This window comes from Lactuca sativa, chromosome 2 (assembly GCF_002870075.4).
Source record: "Lactuca sativa cultivar Salinas chromosome 2, Lsat_Salinas_v11, whole genome shotgun sequence".
NCBI lineage: Eukaryota > Viridiplantae > Streptophyta > Magnoliopsida > Asterales > Asteraceae > Lactuca > Lactuca sativa.
In genome coordinates this window covers 220,790,704-220,805,034 of record NC_056624.2, presented here as the reverse complement: position 1 = coordinate 220,805,034, position 14,331 = coordinate 220,790,704, and the positions used below count along the sequence as shown (strand labels likewise).

The following is a 14,331-nucleotide window of genomic DNA, read 5'->3' as shown; positions in this document are numbered from 1 at the left end:
ATTACAATGGTGGTGGTGGTAGCGGATGAAGGCGGAAATGGCGATTACAGATGTTGAAGGTGGTGTCGGTGTATGTTGAAGGCAATGAGGACTGTGATTTCAGTGGCTTAAGAAGGTGGTGATGGTGGTGGTGGTGACGATTGTTGAAGGTGTTGTTGATGCATGTTGAAGACAATGATGGCAATGGCTGAAGGTGGTGATGGTGTTTAAAGTAGCCGGAAGCGGTGATAGTGGTGGTGAACTGGCAGTGGCGGATGCAGACTGTTTTAATAGGGGGTGTCCCTCGTACTTCAAGCGGATTCACCTAATAGAAAAAACCAAAAAAATAAATAAATTACACTGCGTGCCGGAAATTGAGCAGTGGCCCGAGACCCCAAATGCCCCACTAAGGTCCGCCACTGTGAACTGGTGATGGTGGCTGAAGGTGACAGTTGCTGAAGGTGGTGTTGGTACATGTTGAAGGCGGTGATGATAGTAGCTGAAAACGGTTATGGCTGAAGGCGGTGATGATGGTGGTGGTAGTGGCTAATGGCGCGGTGGTGGTGATGGTTGCTGAAGATGGTGTTGGTGCATATTTAAGACGATGATGGCAACGGCTGAAAACGAAAGATGTTTTAAAAGACCAAATTGCTACTTTTGGAAAAGCAAATAGACAATTTCTGAAATTTTAACGATGATAGAATTGTATATTGGTCATTTAGAGAAAAAAAAAAAAAAAAAAAAAAAAAAAAAAAAAGAGGACTATCTATTCCATTTTTCAAACCACAAAAATAATTATAAAATGTTTCTGAAAGTTAGCCTCCATCTTTTTTCTTTTGGAATTCGAAAACCCCATGGATAATTTTTGAAATTCTATCTAATAATAAATTAAGCAAAGGGAGGACAACGAATGCCTATTTTAGTTTTTGTTTTATTGGAACAGAGGAAGGCGGGGGAAGTACATTAAATAAACCCATGGATGATGGATTCATTGATGATCAGAAGTTCAGAAGTTATGGTCATCACAGACATGTTGCTGTCCTTAGTTTGGTCCATGCCTGGTCTACCTTTTATTTTTCATTTGCGGCTGGATATATATATATATATATATATATATATATATATATATATATATATATATATATATATATATATATATATATATATATATATATATATATATATATATATATATATATATATATATATATGGAAGGGTATATGGAAAATAAACAATTACGGCAACACATGTTGGAACCAATGAAAGCATGACAACACATCACTTTAGAATAACTACATAAATAACTTCCATAGTACATTGCTTATATATATATATATATATATATATATATATATATATATATATATATATATATATATATATATATATATATATATATATATATAAGGGTTCAATTGAGAAAAAAAAAGGTTGAGAATGGATGATTCATTCTCAGCTACTCATTTATTGTTGCCGCAAAAGCCTCCGTCGTACCAGCAGAAATGTGAAAGGAATAGACATGTGTTTTCCAATAAAACATGTTTCCTTAAACTATGCTAATCATTACCTTAATATATACAAAAACATAGTTTTTTCGTTTTTTTTAATTTTTAAGAAACTATTTTTATCGAAAAATGATTTTAAATATACCAAAATTCATGATTTTTTATTCTCTACAAATAAACATCCATATTGATATAATTTTAAGATAAAATAAAAAATTTATTTTTTTTTATATTTTCAGCTATCGTTATTCATAAGTGAATAAAAATGAATCAGATTTTTACTACATTACATTCTTTATTCAGTTATGAATAAAAACTATGATTAATTTTTTTTTTTTTTTTTACAGTTTAAGTATCATTCATATATAAATATAGCATATAATAAACATAGTATATTCATATTTAAATATTAGACGATGCATTCACTTATGAATATTACATAGTATATTCACTTTTAGATGGTATATTCACTTATGAATATTAGATAATATTTTCATATCGGAATATTACATAGTATTACATGGTATATCACATGTGAATATTATATAGTATATTAATTTGTGAATATTAGATGATATATTCACTTATGAATATTACACAGTATATTCACATATGAATATTACAAGGTATTTTCACAAATATATATAATTTTTATATGTTATTCACATATGAATAACATACAGACTTGCATATTTTTTTGTTTTAATAATCATATACTGAGAAAACATATTCATATATGAATATAATGTGCTAATTTAGTTCATGCATTTCATCAAACTGTTGGAGTACATACAATTTAACTTTTGTTAAAAATGTTAAAAACATGATATTCTGACTATTTAAATCTACAAAAGAGTAGATTGATAGAGAATTATATGAAATTTTTCAAAAAAAAAAAACGATTTGATATTTTTCTAACCTCAATTTTCAAGTTTTATTTGATAATCGATGTTGAATGAATGTTATAAAGTAGATTTTTGTTGATTATTGATGATGTTGATCTAATAACGCTGGGAGTATAGTTAATTATAGATGTTGAAGATCTGATCGTATTCAAGCACAATTGAAGGTTGAATTAAAAGAACCAAAAACGAATTTTTGTTGTTAACTGTTGAATCGTGTTGATTATTGACGAAGATCGATGATTGATTAGCACTGGATGATGTTGATGATGGTTTAATTGAAGAAATCAGGATGATTGTTGAAAGTTGGAGAATAAATTTGGATGATGAACGATGAATGGGTTTGAACTACAGATACGTATTTGAGATTGAAGGTTGTTCTCATATTTACAAGTTTGTCACCGTGTCTTTTTATGCTTTAATAAAATGAGTGGCTGAGAATGATTTCTCCATTCTCAACCTTTTTTATTTTCTCAATTGAACTCACCTATATATATATATATATATATATATATATATATATATATATATATATATATATATATATATATATATATATATATATATATATATATATATATATATAAGTTCACCATATTAATTTTGTTGGACCGTAAGAGGCAATCTAAAATGCAAAATAAAATGAAAAAAATTCAAAAATTCTTTATTTAATTATTATTTTTGTTATTTTATTTATCTAAAAAAATACTGTTTTTTTTAAAATGCGTGAAATATTCAAATAAAATATATTAGACTGTAAATATTCTAATATAATTTTTAGAATTTAGAATATTCTAGTATTCTACTAGATTTGTTATATATGTCAAATATTTTAATATTGTATTAGAATATTTCACCGATATTTCAAAAACACGGTAATTTATTTTATTTTTTTGGTAAAAAAGTAACGAAAACAATATTTAAAAAAAATTCAATTATTTTGAATTTTAAAAATATTTTTTATCTATAAAATGAGTGTCTATGATTACAGTGTTTCAACATAATTTTGTATTATTATTATTATACTATGAAAACAATCATGGATATTATTATTTGCGATTATTAAAAGTTAATTATTGATAATATTGACACAAATGAATGTATTATTATTATTATTATTATTATTATTATTATTATTATTATTATTATTATTACACACGACATATGAATTATTTCTACATATTTTTACAAACATTTCACACACGTACTCAATGTATCACACACTTATTTCAAACAATGAATTTATGTGAATAAATCTATTTCTCTACGCTTATAAGTTTGATGAACATGCCTCCACTTCAAAGTTTACAACTACGAATTTTCTAAGTCTTCGTATTATTATTCATAAATATTTATAAATAGATAGCGATAATTTTTGACAAGATACGAAACATGACATGCAAATAAACAGTTTTAAGTAAGATTTCAACTAGTTTAAAAAATGGGTTGATGCAAAAGGACACGAAAATTAAATGGGTAATGATTGTTGGTGATTTGTTATCATCAATGTTATTTAAGTGTAATGAGATTAATTTGTTTACCAAAAGTTATTTTGATAAATATTTAAAAAGCAAGGAAGATATGAAAAACACACTTGTTTAAGTTTGATCAAGTTTTAAAGTATACTGTCACTTATGAGCGAAACCACTGAACGAACGGGGGTCCAGGGCAACGACGTCCCTGGGAGCGAGGTCCAAGGGGCAGCAAGCCCTGATGGGGAATTTTGAATATTTGACCCGTTTTTGGCTTTGCATTAATCCTTATATAAAACCTAGTTTTATGACAGTTTTTAACTACTAGAAAAGTTGTTTTATGACAGTCTAGACAATTTTCATACATGAAACTGTTTTGTGATAATTTTCAGACAAATGAAGTATTTAACCGAATTTTGGTCAGTTTTTTGGTACTTACGAAATTGAAACTTCTCATTCTATGTTCTGAATCTCTTTTGAGTCTCATTCAATCATAGATTAAAAAGTATCACCCAAATACTTTGATTTAAAAGTGAAATCACAATTATCAAAATATCAAAGTGCATTTATTATCCCGAAATTCTAACAAGGTTACGGAAACAACACATTTATTTATATGCAACATTTTTTTTCTAATTTTTTTTATAGATTAAAAAGTATCACCCAAATAGTTAGGTTCTTGCAGTTTGAGCATTGTATCTCCCGACAAGGTCCATGGTGGTGATAATTACATTTGATGCATTTTGGGAGATTTCCAGCATATTGTCTGGCTGGGTTAGGGGCAACTGGTATACCCGAAGGGATGGTAGTAGGAGGTACATATGTCGTAGCTGTGAAGGTCGTTATCAGTGGTTGTTTCTTGTTCGCCCCTCGAAGCAATTTGTCCTTCTTTCTAGCCCAAAACTTCCGTTTGTTACTCTTCGTCTCGGAACTCGGGGTGTCGTGGTAGTTTGCTGCTCGTTGAGGTGTTTGATTGTTACCTGGATTAGAATTGTTGTTAACAATCCCGCTAACATTTACGTTGTTAGCGTTAAGGTGGGTCAGAATAGCTGACACGGCAGTCGAGACTGCAGCTTGAAAGGTAGCTGCATCAATCTGAAGAGTTGGTGTTTGGTTGAGGGGTTGATCGTTTTTCTTTGCCGACATGATTCTGTTTCATGGAGAGAAAATGAATTTGTAAGCAAGCATGGTTGAACCTAGACGTAGTTCGACAGTTTATGTAAAGAATAGAAGTATGTTCTCGTGGGTTTGACCTACATCCCTATGATGCAGTCCTAATACGGATTGGAAGTATGTTTGCGAAGGTTTGACCTACATCCCTATGATGCAGTCCTAGTACGGAATGGAAGTGAGTTTGTAGAATGATCTCAAGACGTTTGTCTTTCAAGCCGAGGTATCGTTGGTTGGTGAATAACATGATCCAACCACTGAAAGAGACTTGGAAATGTCTCTGGAGTTAAATTACTATAGTCCAATGACTTGACTAAAGCAGGTTTCAGATAGACTCCTATGAAAGTATGATGAGAGTACTTGAATAAAGAAGGACACGGAAGTTCGCCGACTGTCAATATCTTTGACATTCATGACGTACAAGTTCGGGAGAATGACCTTGTAAAAGGTTTTACATCATATCTAGTGAAGATAGTTCTTGACAGCATAAGGACCTAACTAAAAGTACTTACAGTACAAGATAGTTTCATAGAAAATGCCACATCGGGCATAGACAGAAAAACGATTCCTCTTAACAAGGAAAAATAAAGTAAAGCATCTACTACTGGCGACGGTCATTCCTCTGGTGAACTCTCAGTTCGGCCAGTTGACGTTCCACATCGAGTAGGTGTCTTTCGTACACCCTCTGGCGTACTCGGAGCTCTATGACTTTGGCTCGTGATTCAGCCAGTGCTTGCAGCAGGGTTTCATGGTTTCTCTCAGATCTCTCGCGAGCATCTTCTAGACGAATGGTGCGGAGGTTATGCATTCTCGCATCGACGACAACTTCAGTAATCTGATGTAGGGTTGTCCTACCCTGAATCCCATTTCGGGCCACTCTGCGGACCAAGATTGGCAAGATTCTGTCTTCTGAGCCCCCATTACTCAGGTCATAGAAGCTTCGGTCACCATTAAATAGCATGGGCTGATCTTGTCCTTGGCTCCATGTTTCCAAGCATTCCACCCACTCAGGCGTCGGGCCATGAAAAGACGGACGAGGGTTAGGAATTGGAACGGGAGCTGCTTGGGGCAGGTTCTCAACCTCGGGTTCGGAGTTATCATCGTCCGAGAGGTCTTCATCATGGTGATCATTCAAAGGGATAGGATGATCATTCTCTGGTTCTTCTCCAAACCAACCAGCTATGACTTCGTTCGGAAGATACTGGTTGCCGTGGGGATGGAGTCCAGCCATGTTATCTATGCGAGAATTGAGGTAAGAAAATAATTATTAGACGAAATATCTAGATAATTATTTAGAAAATCTTCATCAGTTACATCACTATTTGTGAGGTGCATACCAGTTATATGTAATCGAAACAGGATAGGCCTTCGAATAAGTGACCTTAACTCCATATTCATACAGAATAGGGGTGAAGTAAAATTTTCACAAATTCTAAGTCTATAACATCCTAATTACATATAGCCTTAGTGTATCCACTTAGCAACTATCAACTTAGTAATGAATATCCCATTTTGGTTCTCAAGTATAAAGTACTTATAGTAACACCAAATACTCCCATAATATTTTAAGTTTAATGTTATGTTCAATTGTTCTCATTATGGTAGGGTTGGTAAGATTTTAGATTTGTTGCAACCACACAACTACACTTAGGCACATGCTAGTCAACCCTCGGATAATATAGGTGATCATGCTATATCTTCCCAGTTTTGACCATATGTCTCTAAGCCCACCTGTGTTGCCCAACAATCGTAATTCTTTTGTACTGTCCTAGTGACACTGATTTTAGTATGAATGCAGGCACGTATACTTTATTCAATATTTTATTATTTAAAGTATAAACTCTTGGTCAGAGTATTTTTAATCCATTATGTATTTATAGTTAGTATATCTTTTATGGGTTGATATACTTAATTCACTATAAACAATGCTCTGATACCAATCTGTCACACCCCAAAACCAAGAACGGCGGAAACGTTCTGGGGCGGAGGACGTCATGTACAGTATCACAACAATGAAAAGTAGTAAACAAGCAACAACATCATCCATTGCATTAATAATATAATTATTATACAAGTGTGTTCTATCAAATTATAATAGACACTAAATCATAAATCAAAATGAAAGATGAGTCTTGAACAAGCTCCATCTTCTCTAAACCTTGCAGCGGTACCTGTCTATTGATGACCTGAGGATACAAATAATTTTGAAAGTGAGTATCAGCTTTGAAGCTGGTGAGATCATAAGTATTTTAGTGTCTTAATTTGTATGTAAGAATTTGTATGTATATGAATTGTAAGTATTAAAATGTATATGAACTGTAAGTATAAAAATGTTTGTAAAGCAACTGTAAACGTTTGAAAAACCCTAGAAATCCTATGATTCCTACTATTATATAAGGGCGTCTTCTACCAAGACCTGACTGTTCTAAATGTTCGTTTCTTGTAAAAGTGTGTAATTTTCCCAAGTGTAACTATCATTAACAAAATATAGTTTGTACATCTAATGTTTAAGTGAAATAATCACTAAATATATGTAAAGGGTAAATCAATGTAGTACTATAGTGTTGTATTATAGGAACTACTGTTGTACTAACTACCTTAAACCGGATTTATATTAAAGTATCATGTGATTAATTGTACCATACTATCGACTAGTAACAACGACAAAAGTTAGGTCGTAAAAAGAAATGACGTTGGGCACCCGCAGACCTGCAGGTCCGGTTGTAGCTAGCAACAAGGTGTAGGATAGTCAATCCAGTATAGATCTATACGCAAACTCACACTCTCCCTCCAAGAGACTCTGGCTACAACTCGGGCCATGACATTTAAGGCATGCTCCGATACAATGGATCACAATTTTGTCAATGTATATATGTATATGTAATGTATTGTTACTCGTTCTAGTATCTTAGTATATGTTCTCTTTCTAGTATAGTTGTATATGTTCTCATAGTAATGTATGTTCTCTCTATCTAGCAAGTATTGACTCATGAATGAACTGACTCATTTTATGATATCGCATTCTAGTAATAGTTCTAGTATCTTCCTAAACTACCCATATGGTAGTTTACTAGTAATCTAACTGGTACGTATGGACATGGATGTATACCCTTGCTACCCAAGGGCATTGGATGAACTGGAAGGACCTTTATGACTATATATGTACACATGATATATAACTAATATTTAAACGACCTTCGGATGCGTACCCGATATCCCACCAGACCACATCCAAATCGAGGAAAAGGAAACATGGTGGATAGTCTTCCTAAGTCTTTTAAACATTTCTTATATAACTATACATATAGTGGCATGCAATTTATAATATAAAAGCATAAAATAAGTTTTGTAAAACCTTTGAACATAATTATTATCTAAGAAAAGATCGACTTGATGTCAATCTATAAAACGGTTTTAAGGCATGGGTTTGATAAAACAGTTTAGTATAAAGAAACATTTGTTTTAAAACACAATTGTAAATAAGTTTGAAATGTAACATACATAGTAAAATGAATAGTTTAATAAGGAGTTTTAAACATATAAAATGTTTAAGAAAAACATTTGATGGAAACTGTTTGGTAAAACGGCTAATGAGTAGCCAATCATTTGAATGTTGCTTATTAATCACATGTGATTGATATAATAATTAGCATAATTCTACTTGTATCCCCCCTTCCCCGGTAAAACATTTAAAAACATCTAAAACATTGATTAAGGGGTATGAACTCACCTGTAGTAAGTGGATCGGAAGGAAGTATCGGATAAGTGCTTGGTGTCAAGTGAAGACTTAGACACGCACAAAGATCCTAATAACATATAAGGATATATGTATATAAACAATTAGTCTTTAAACAACTAATAAACAAATTTAAGACACTCTAGGACATGCTAAACACTTTATACCAATGTTATAAGTCTCAAGGGTTGCATCTAAGTGTTGTAGGGAAAGGCTAGTGTGTTTGGGGTTCAAGGGTAAACTCCCTTGGAGTTTACGGTTTTGATGGTCATGGATCAAAGAGTTTACGGCAGTAAACTCTAGAGTTTAAGGTCGTAAACTCTAGTCCTAATGACTAGGTGTTGTTTTGTGGTTTAGCAAGCCTTTTGAAGCAATTCTACTAAGTGGTTTGGCCTTTGGAATGGTCTAGGGCAACAAAACACCCCCTTTGAGGAGTTTACGGCCTTATGGCATTTTCCTTTGGGTTTACTACCGTAAACCCTTATGAAGAAGGGTATTGCCATGTTTCAAGTCCTTAATACAATTAGGTAAGTGTATGTGCTAGTTTCTAAGCCTAAGGAAGGAAAATGACCAACTTAAACATACTTTAGGGTGTTTACGGTTTTGGGAGATCCCCAAACTGTAAACACCTATAATTGTTGGATTTTGGTGTTTTTCAAGGCTTAGATACATCAAAGGAAGGTTTAATCAATTCAAGGAAGGCTTAAACATCAAACTAGGGCTTAAATAAGGACTTAGGCACACTTTGGTGCCCTTTATGGTGTTTACGGCCCAAACATCTCCTTGGACCATGAACACCTCTAGTCTTGTGTTCTTGGTATAATTTCTTGACATATAAATGTAATATTAGCTTAAAATCACTTAAGGATGGAAGCACTTACTATTAGAAGGCTTGATTTGAGCTAAAAGGCCATGAACACTTAGTGTGTGTTCTTGGTGTTCTTGGTGTTTTGGAAAATCTAGACAAAATACATAAATGATTGGATAAATAGATGCACAAACACTACATTAAGTGTTTTACTAACTTGAAATTGTTAGAACACTTACAAGATTGAAGATTTGGAATTAAATCTAGGATGATACTTGAGAGAGTTTTTGGAGTTTACTCTTTTGACATTTGGGGAGTAAACACAAATGACTGACTTCTTGGGGAGTAAACTCATACATAGGTATGAGTTCACGGTTTTGGGTGATTTTTCAACCCAAAACATAAAAGTTTGGTCGGGTGTTTCTAATACGCGAAGTGTTTGAGGTTTTTAAAATTCAAAACCCGAGACAACACTTTCTTTCACCCGTTCGTTTAAAAATAATATTAAAATAATCAAACGAACTTTATATTTCTTAAAAATAGAAATAATGACATTGACTTATGATACGAAATGGTTGACTTTTAAGGTTTGACCGAATAGAAATTTCGGGTTGTCACAAAAAATTCCCTTGGTCCTCTCCATACCTTATATGATTCAAATTAATCAATCATCTTTTAGCTTCAAATATGGATGCTCCAAGTCCAAAATAAAAGTCCAAGATCCATCTTCACAAGCCCACTTCATCCACGCCTTTAGCTTTTTAAGCCCAAATCTTCTTTGGTGGATCCGCCAAGTCTAATAATGCATCGGAAAGCCCACTAAGCCCAACTCCAGTCAAACTGCAACCGCAATGAGCTCCAAAACCCTGCAAAATTAATTCTTATGCAAAATAAAAAGTCCTCGATACGATCCATGATAAAGAAAATAAATAAAATACAATGCAATACTAATTAAAAAGAGCTACAAATCTAAAATAAACTAATAAAAATAAGAAAATAAAACAAGTTATCACTATTTGTTTTTAATCGTAACTTTTTTCTTTTATGGCCCTTTAACTCTTACTCTTCAACATATTTAGTGTTTCAAGCTATCACGACACAACATATTTATAAGGTATAAAGCTTAAACCTATGAATCCGACATGAAAAATAAATTGATTAACTCGAGACAACGTCATAATTAGACGGAATGTATTTGAGTCATGTTATCTCAACTCATATAATTAAATTTCATTACGACACAAAATAATTTCAATACGACACGAAATGACACTACACTACATGTTTTCTACCTTACTTACAAACACTAAACTTTTATTATTTGTAGACATACATAAATATGAGTATGGAATTTCACTTGTCTGACTTGAACTTTTTAATCGTCGTACCTAAAATATGTTAGATTTTAACGTTAGAGAAAACCATCATATCATAACAAACACGTTAATTAATGTTTAGACCATCCGATATATATCCAACAAGTTTCGTTGTTGTCCGGTTGGTCATCAACTACGAATGTGAGCACCACCTTGGTCCTCTCGTGGTGCTGATACGGAACAACGATCGTGGCCTCTCCTATTGCCCACTACAATCCACCATGACACCTCTTCTTCCATTATTCTATCTTGTAGGTTAAACCCACCACCACCACAATCGCTATTGGGAGTATGCCGTATTTTCTAAGGTGCGACAAAAAACCAAAACCGAATAACTGAACCGAACCAAATGATGTTTGGTTTATTTGGTTCGGGTTATTTGGTTATTCGGTTTGGTTAACCGAATAAGGATACCTTATTTGGTTTAGTTTTGGTTAAATTTTCATGACTTTGGTTAAACTGAAAAAACCGAAAAAACTATTTAATTGCTATATATTTTTATATTTTATATATAAATTAACATTTTGTATTTAAATTGATATAGGATTACTAAAAAATATTTTCATAACTCATTATTTGGTTATTAACCATTATAAATTTATAATTGTTTACATATTGTATTAAAGAGCAACAACTAAATAGCCAAATGTCAATTAACCTTCGGTCATTTCTTCCCTCTTCATATATGTCTATAGCTATATTAACGCATCTACAACTTGTGTGACTACATCGGTACCTTAAGACAACATATCATAAAAGACTAAATATAATATGTTGTGTATTAATGCTTTTTATTCATTTGGTAAAACTTCAGTAAAAAAAATTTTCTTTTAGTTTAATATTTGTTTTTACATTCAAATTTTTATTTGGTTTAACCCGTAAATCAAACCGAATAAACTGTAACCGAATTAACCAAAACCGATTAAACCGAACCTTATTTGGTTTGGTTATAATTAGTTTTAAGATGTAAGAAAACCGATAAAACCGAATCGTGTAAACCGAAAACCAAAAAAATCGACCGAATAACACCCTTAGTATTTTCTGTGGAAGGAGGGCGAAAGACGATGATGGTTAGGTGTATATACACCAAGAGCCTTCTCGTGGAGTGTATATAAGAAAGTCTAAACATGTATTGAATTGTTGATGACCATGTTTATGAGAAGCGGGAAGACTGATGTTTAAAAAGTAACAAACATAAAATTTTGAATGGTAATAATATAAAATTATAGATTTTATTATTTAATGCTTAATACATGTTACTTATAAAAATAATTTAATTTGTAAAATCATAAAAACATAATCATTTTTTTTTTGTATTTAAAAAAAAAACAAAAACAATTTATATGGATAATATAAATATTTACAAAGGTTTCGGATAATAGATCTTAATACAAATTGTCCAAGACAACTGTAACGTTGTATGTATGATATGATATGATCCAAACGTAAGTACTTAATTGCACCAATCTTGTTATCTATATGTTTCTTATGAGGAATCCAAGCATCCTTCTCCACCAACTAGATTTGACCAACAGTACTCCCACTGTTGCACTATATAACACCACCGCCCCCCTCCACCATTTACCATCACCAACCGTCACAATCCACCTCTCTCCTTCTTCCAGCTTAGGTCTTATCGCCAACCCTTCTTTATTTCTTTCTTTAAAGTAATATGGACACAAACTGCAATGATTCACACCTAATCCCCAACACTTCTTCTCCTCCTCCTATCACCACCGCTAGCGGCGGGACTGCCAGTGGGAGTCCGCCGCGTAACAACAACAGAAAACCTAAAGGCAAAGGAGGACCCGATAATAGCAAGTTTAAGTACAGAGGTGTTAGGCAACGTAGCTGGGGGAAGTGGGTCGCCGAGATCCGTGAGCCACGTAAACGCACCCGCCGATGGCTTGGTACATTTGCAACCGCCGAAGATGCGGCACGGGCCTACGACCGCGCTGCCGTTATCCTCTACGGTTCCAGAGCTCAACTCAACCTCCAGCAACCGTCAGTAGACGGTAATAGCACTGCCACAGCGGCAGCCGCCGCCACTACGTCTGCTTCCTCCTCCCCCCGTGGCGCTGGCAGTGGCAGTGGTAGTTCTACTTCAGCTTCTAAGACTCAGACCCTCCGGCCGATACTCCCACGGCCTGCGTCTTTCAATCTCACCTTTTCACCATCTCAAACGACGCCGTCCGGGGTGCCCATTTTGGCTAATTATGTACCTTACCCGTTTTACCCTACCGTACACCATAGTACGAATTCTGGTGAGAATATAGTACAATATGCAATGCAACTTGTACAACCATATCAGTACTTAGCTTACCCCAATTTGAATAAAATCAATGTCGTTGAGGGAGAGGACCCCACTTTAAGAATGACAACAACATCAACTACAACCTCGTATGATCCGAACGCAAACCCTAACCCTAGAAACAAGGATTGCCAACGGGAACAATTACAACCGGTGCAACAATGTCAAAAGCATCGACCAACGAAGGAGGAGATTAATTCGTTGGTGGGTTCAGTGGGATCAAGTCTTTCACTTGTGTCCAACTCGCCGCCGACAATGATGGCGGGAACTTCGGTTTCCGATCCCACTTCGGTGGCCGGCGGTAATCCATCGTCGCCTTCTTTGTGGGCTGCGACAAATGACGATGAGTACCCTCCACCCAGTATATGGGACTATGGAGATCCGTCATTTGATTTTTGAAGCTTTTCAAGTTTCCGGTAGAAGAATTGAAATAATGTGATTCGAGTTTTCACAATGGTGTTGGATTGAAGACTTCTGGGGAATTGAATATGGTTTTAATTGCATTTATTCAATTTGGGGTTTTTTTGATTACATGTTATGAGCAAACAAGTCTGATAATCAAAGAGTTAGGATTTATATGATCTTCCCAGTGAAGATTTAATATATTTCGTCTCATTGTTTGGAAAGGTAAGCCGATCGAGTTTTCGTTTTCAAGTGAGTTCATTTATTTGTTAATCTATCGAGTACTTTATTAAATTTAGAGTTGTTAATTACAATTGCTCTCTTTCATTGATATTCTTTGGACAATTTTTAAGTTTTTTTTCTTCTTTTTCCTTCTTAATTTTGAATATTATAAATTATATTAGTTATATCTTGAATTTTAAAAAGATAAAGATTTCGGACAAATTAGTTATACATAGATAAATCATTGACAAATTTTTAAAGCTTTGAATTAAGGAAGATTATTAAGAAATTTAATTTGGAAAAAATGATAATTTTAAGGTATTAAATTTATGTATATAAATTAATTTATATTTATTAGAATAAATTAATTTACATCAGATGTATAAACAGATAATATAAATATAAAGTGTAAATATAAATATTTTATTACAAAATGATAAATTTTTT

General features: G+C 33.3%; 1 protein-coding gene across 1 annotated transcript; it reads left to right on the top strand.

Annotated features, from left to right (window-relative positions):
• The first annotated feature begins 12,464 nt into the window (after nt 1–12,464).
• On the top strand, nt 12,465–13,974 carry LOC111879889 (ethylene-responsive transcription factor ABI4). The gene has a single exon (XM_023876319.3). It carries the CDS (start codon nt 12,622–12,624, stop codon nt 13,657–13,659), a length of 1,038 nt encoding a protein of 345 aa, XP_023732087.3. The 5' UTR covers nt 12,465–12,621; the 3' UTR covers nt 13,660–13,974.
• The last annotated feature ends 357 nt before the right edge of the window (nt 13,975–14,331 follow it).

Excerpts from the sequence above, each read along its gene's own strand:
- LOC111879889 (XM_023876319.3), top strand. The coding sequence starts at position 12,622 with ATGGACACAAACTGCAATGATTCACACCTAATCCCCAACACTTCTTCT.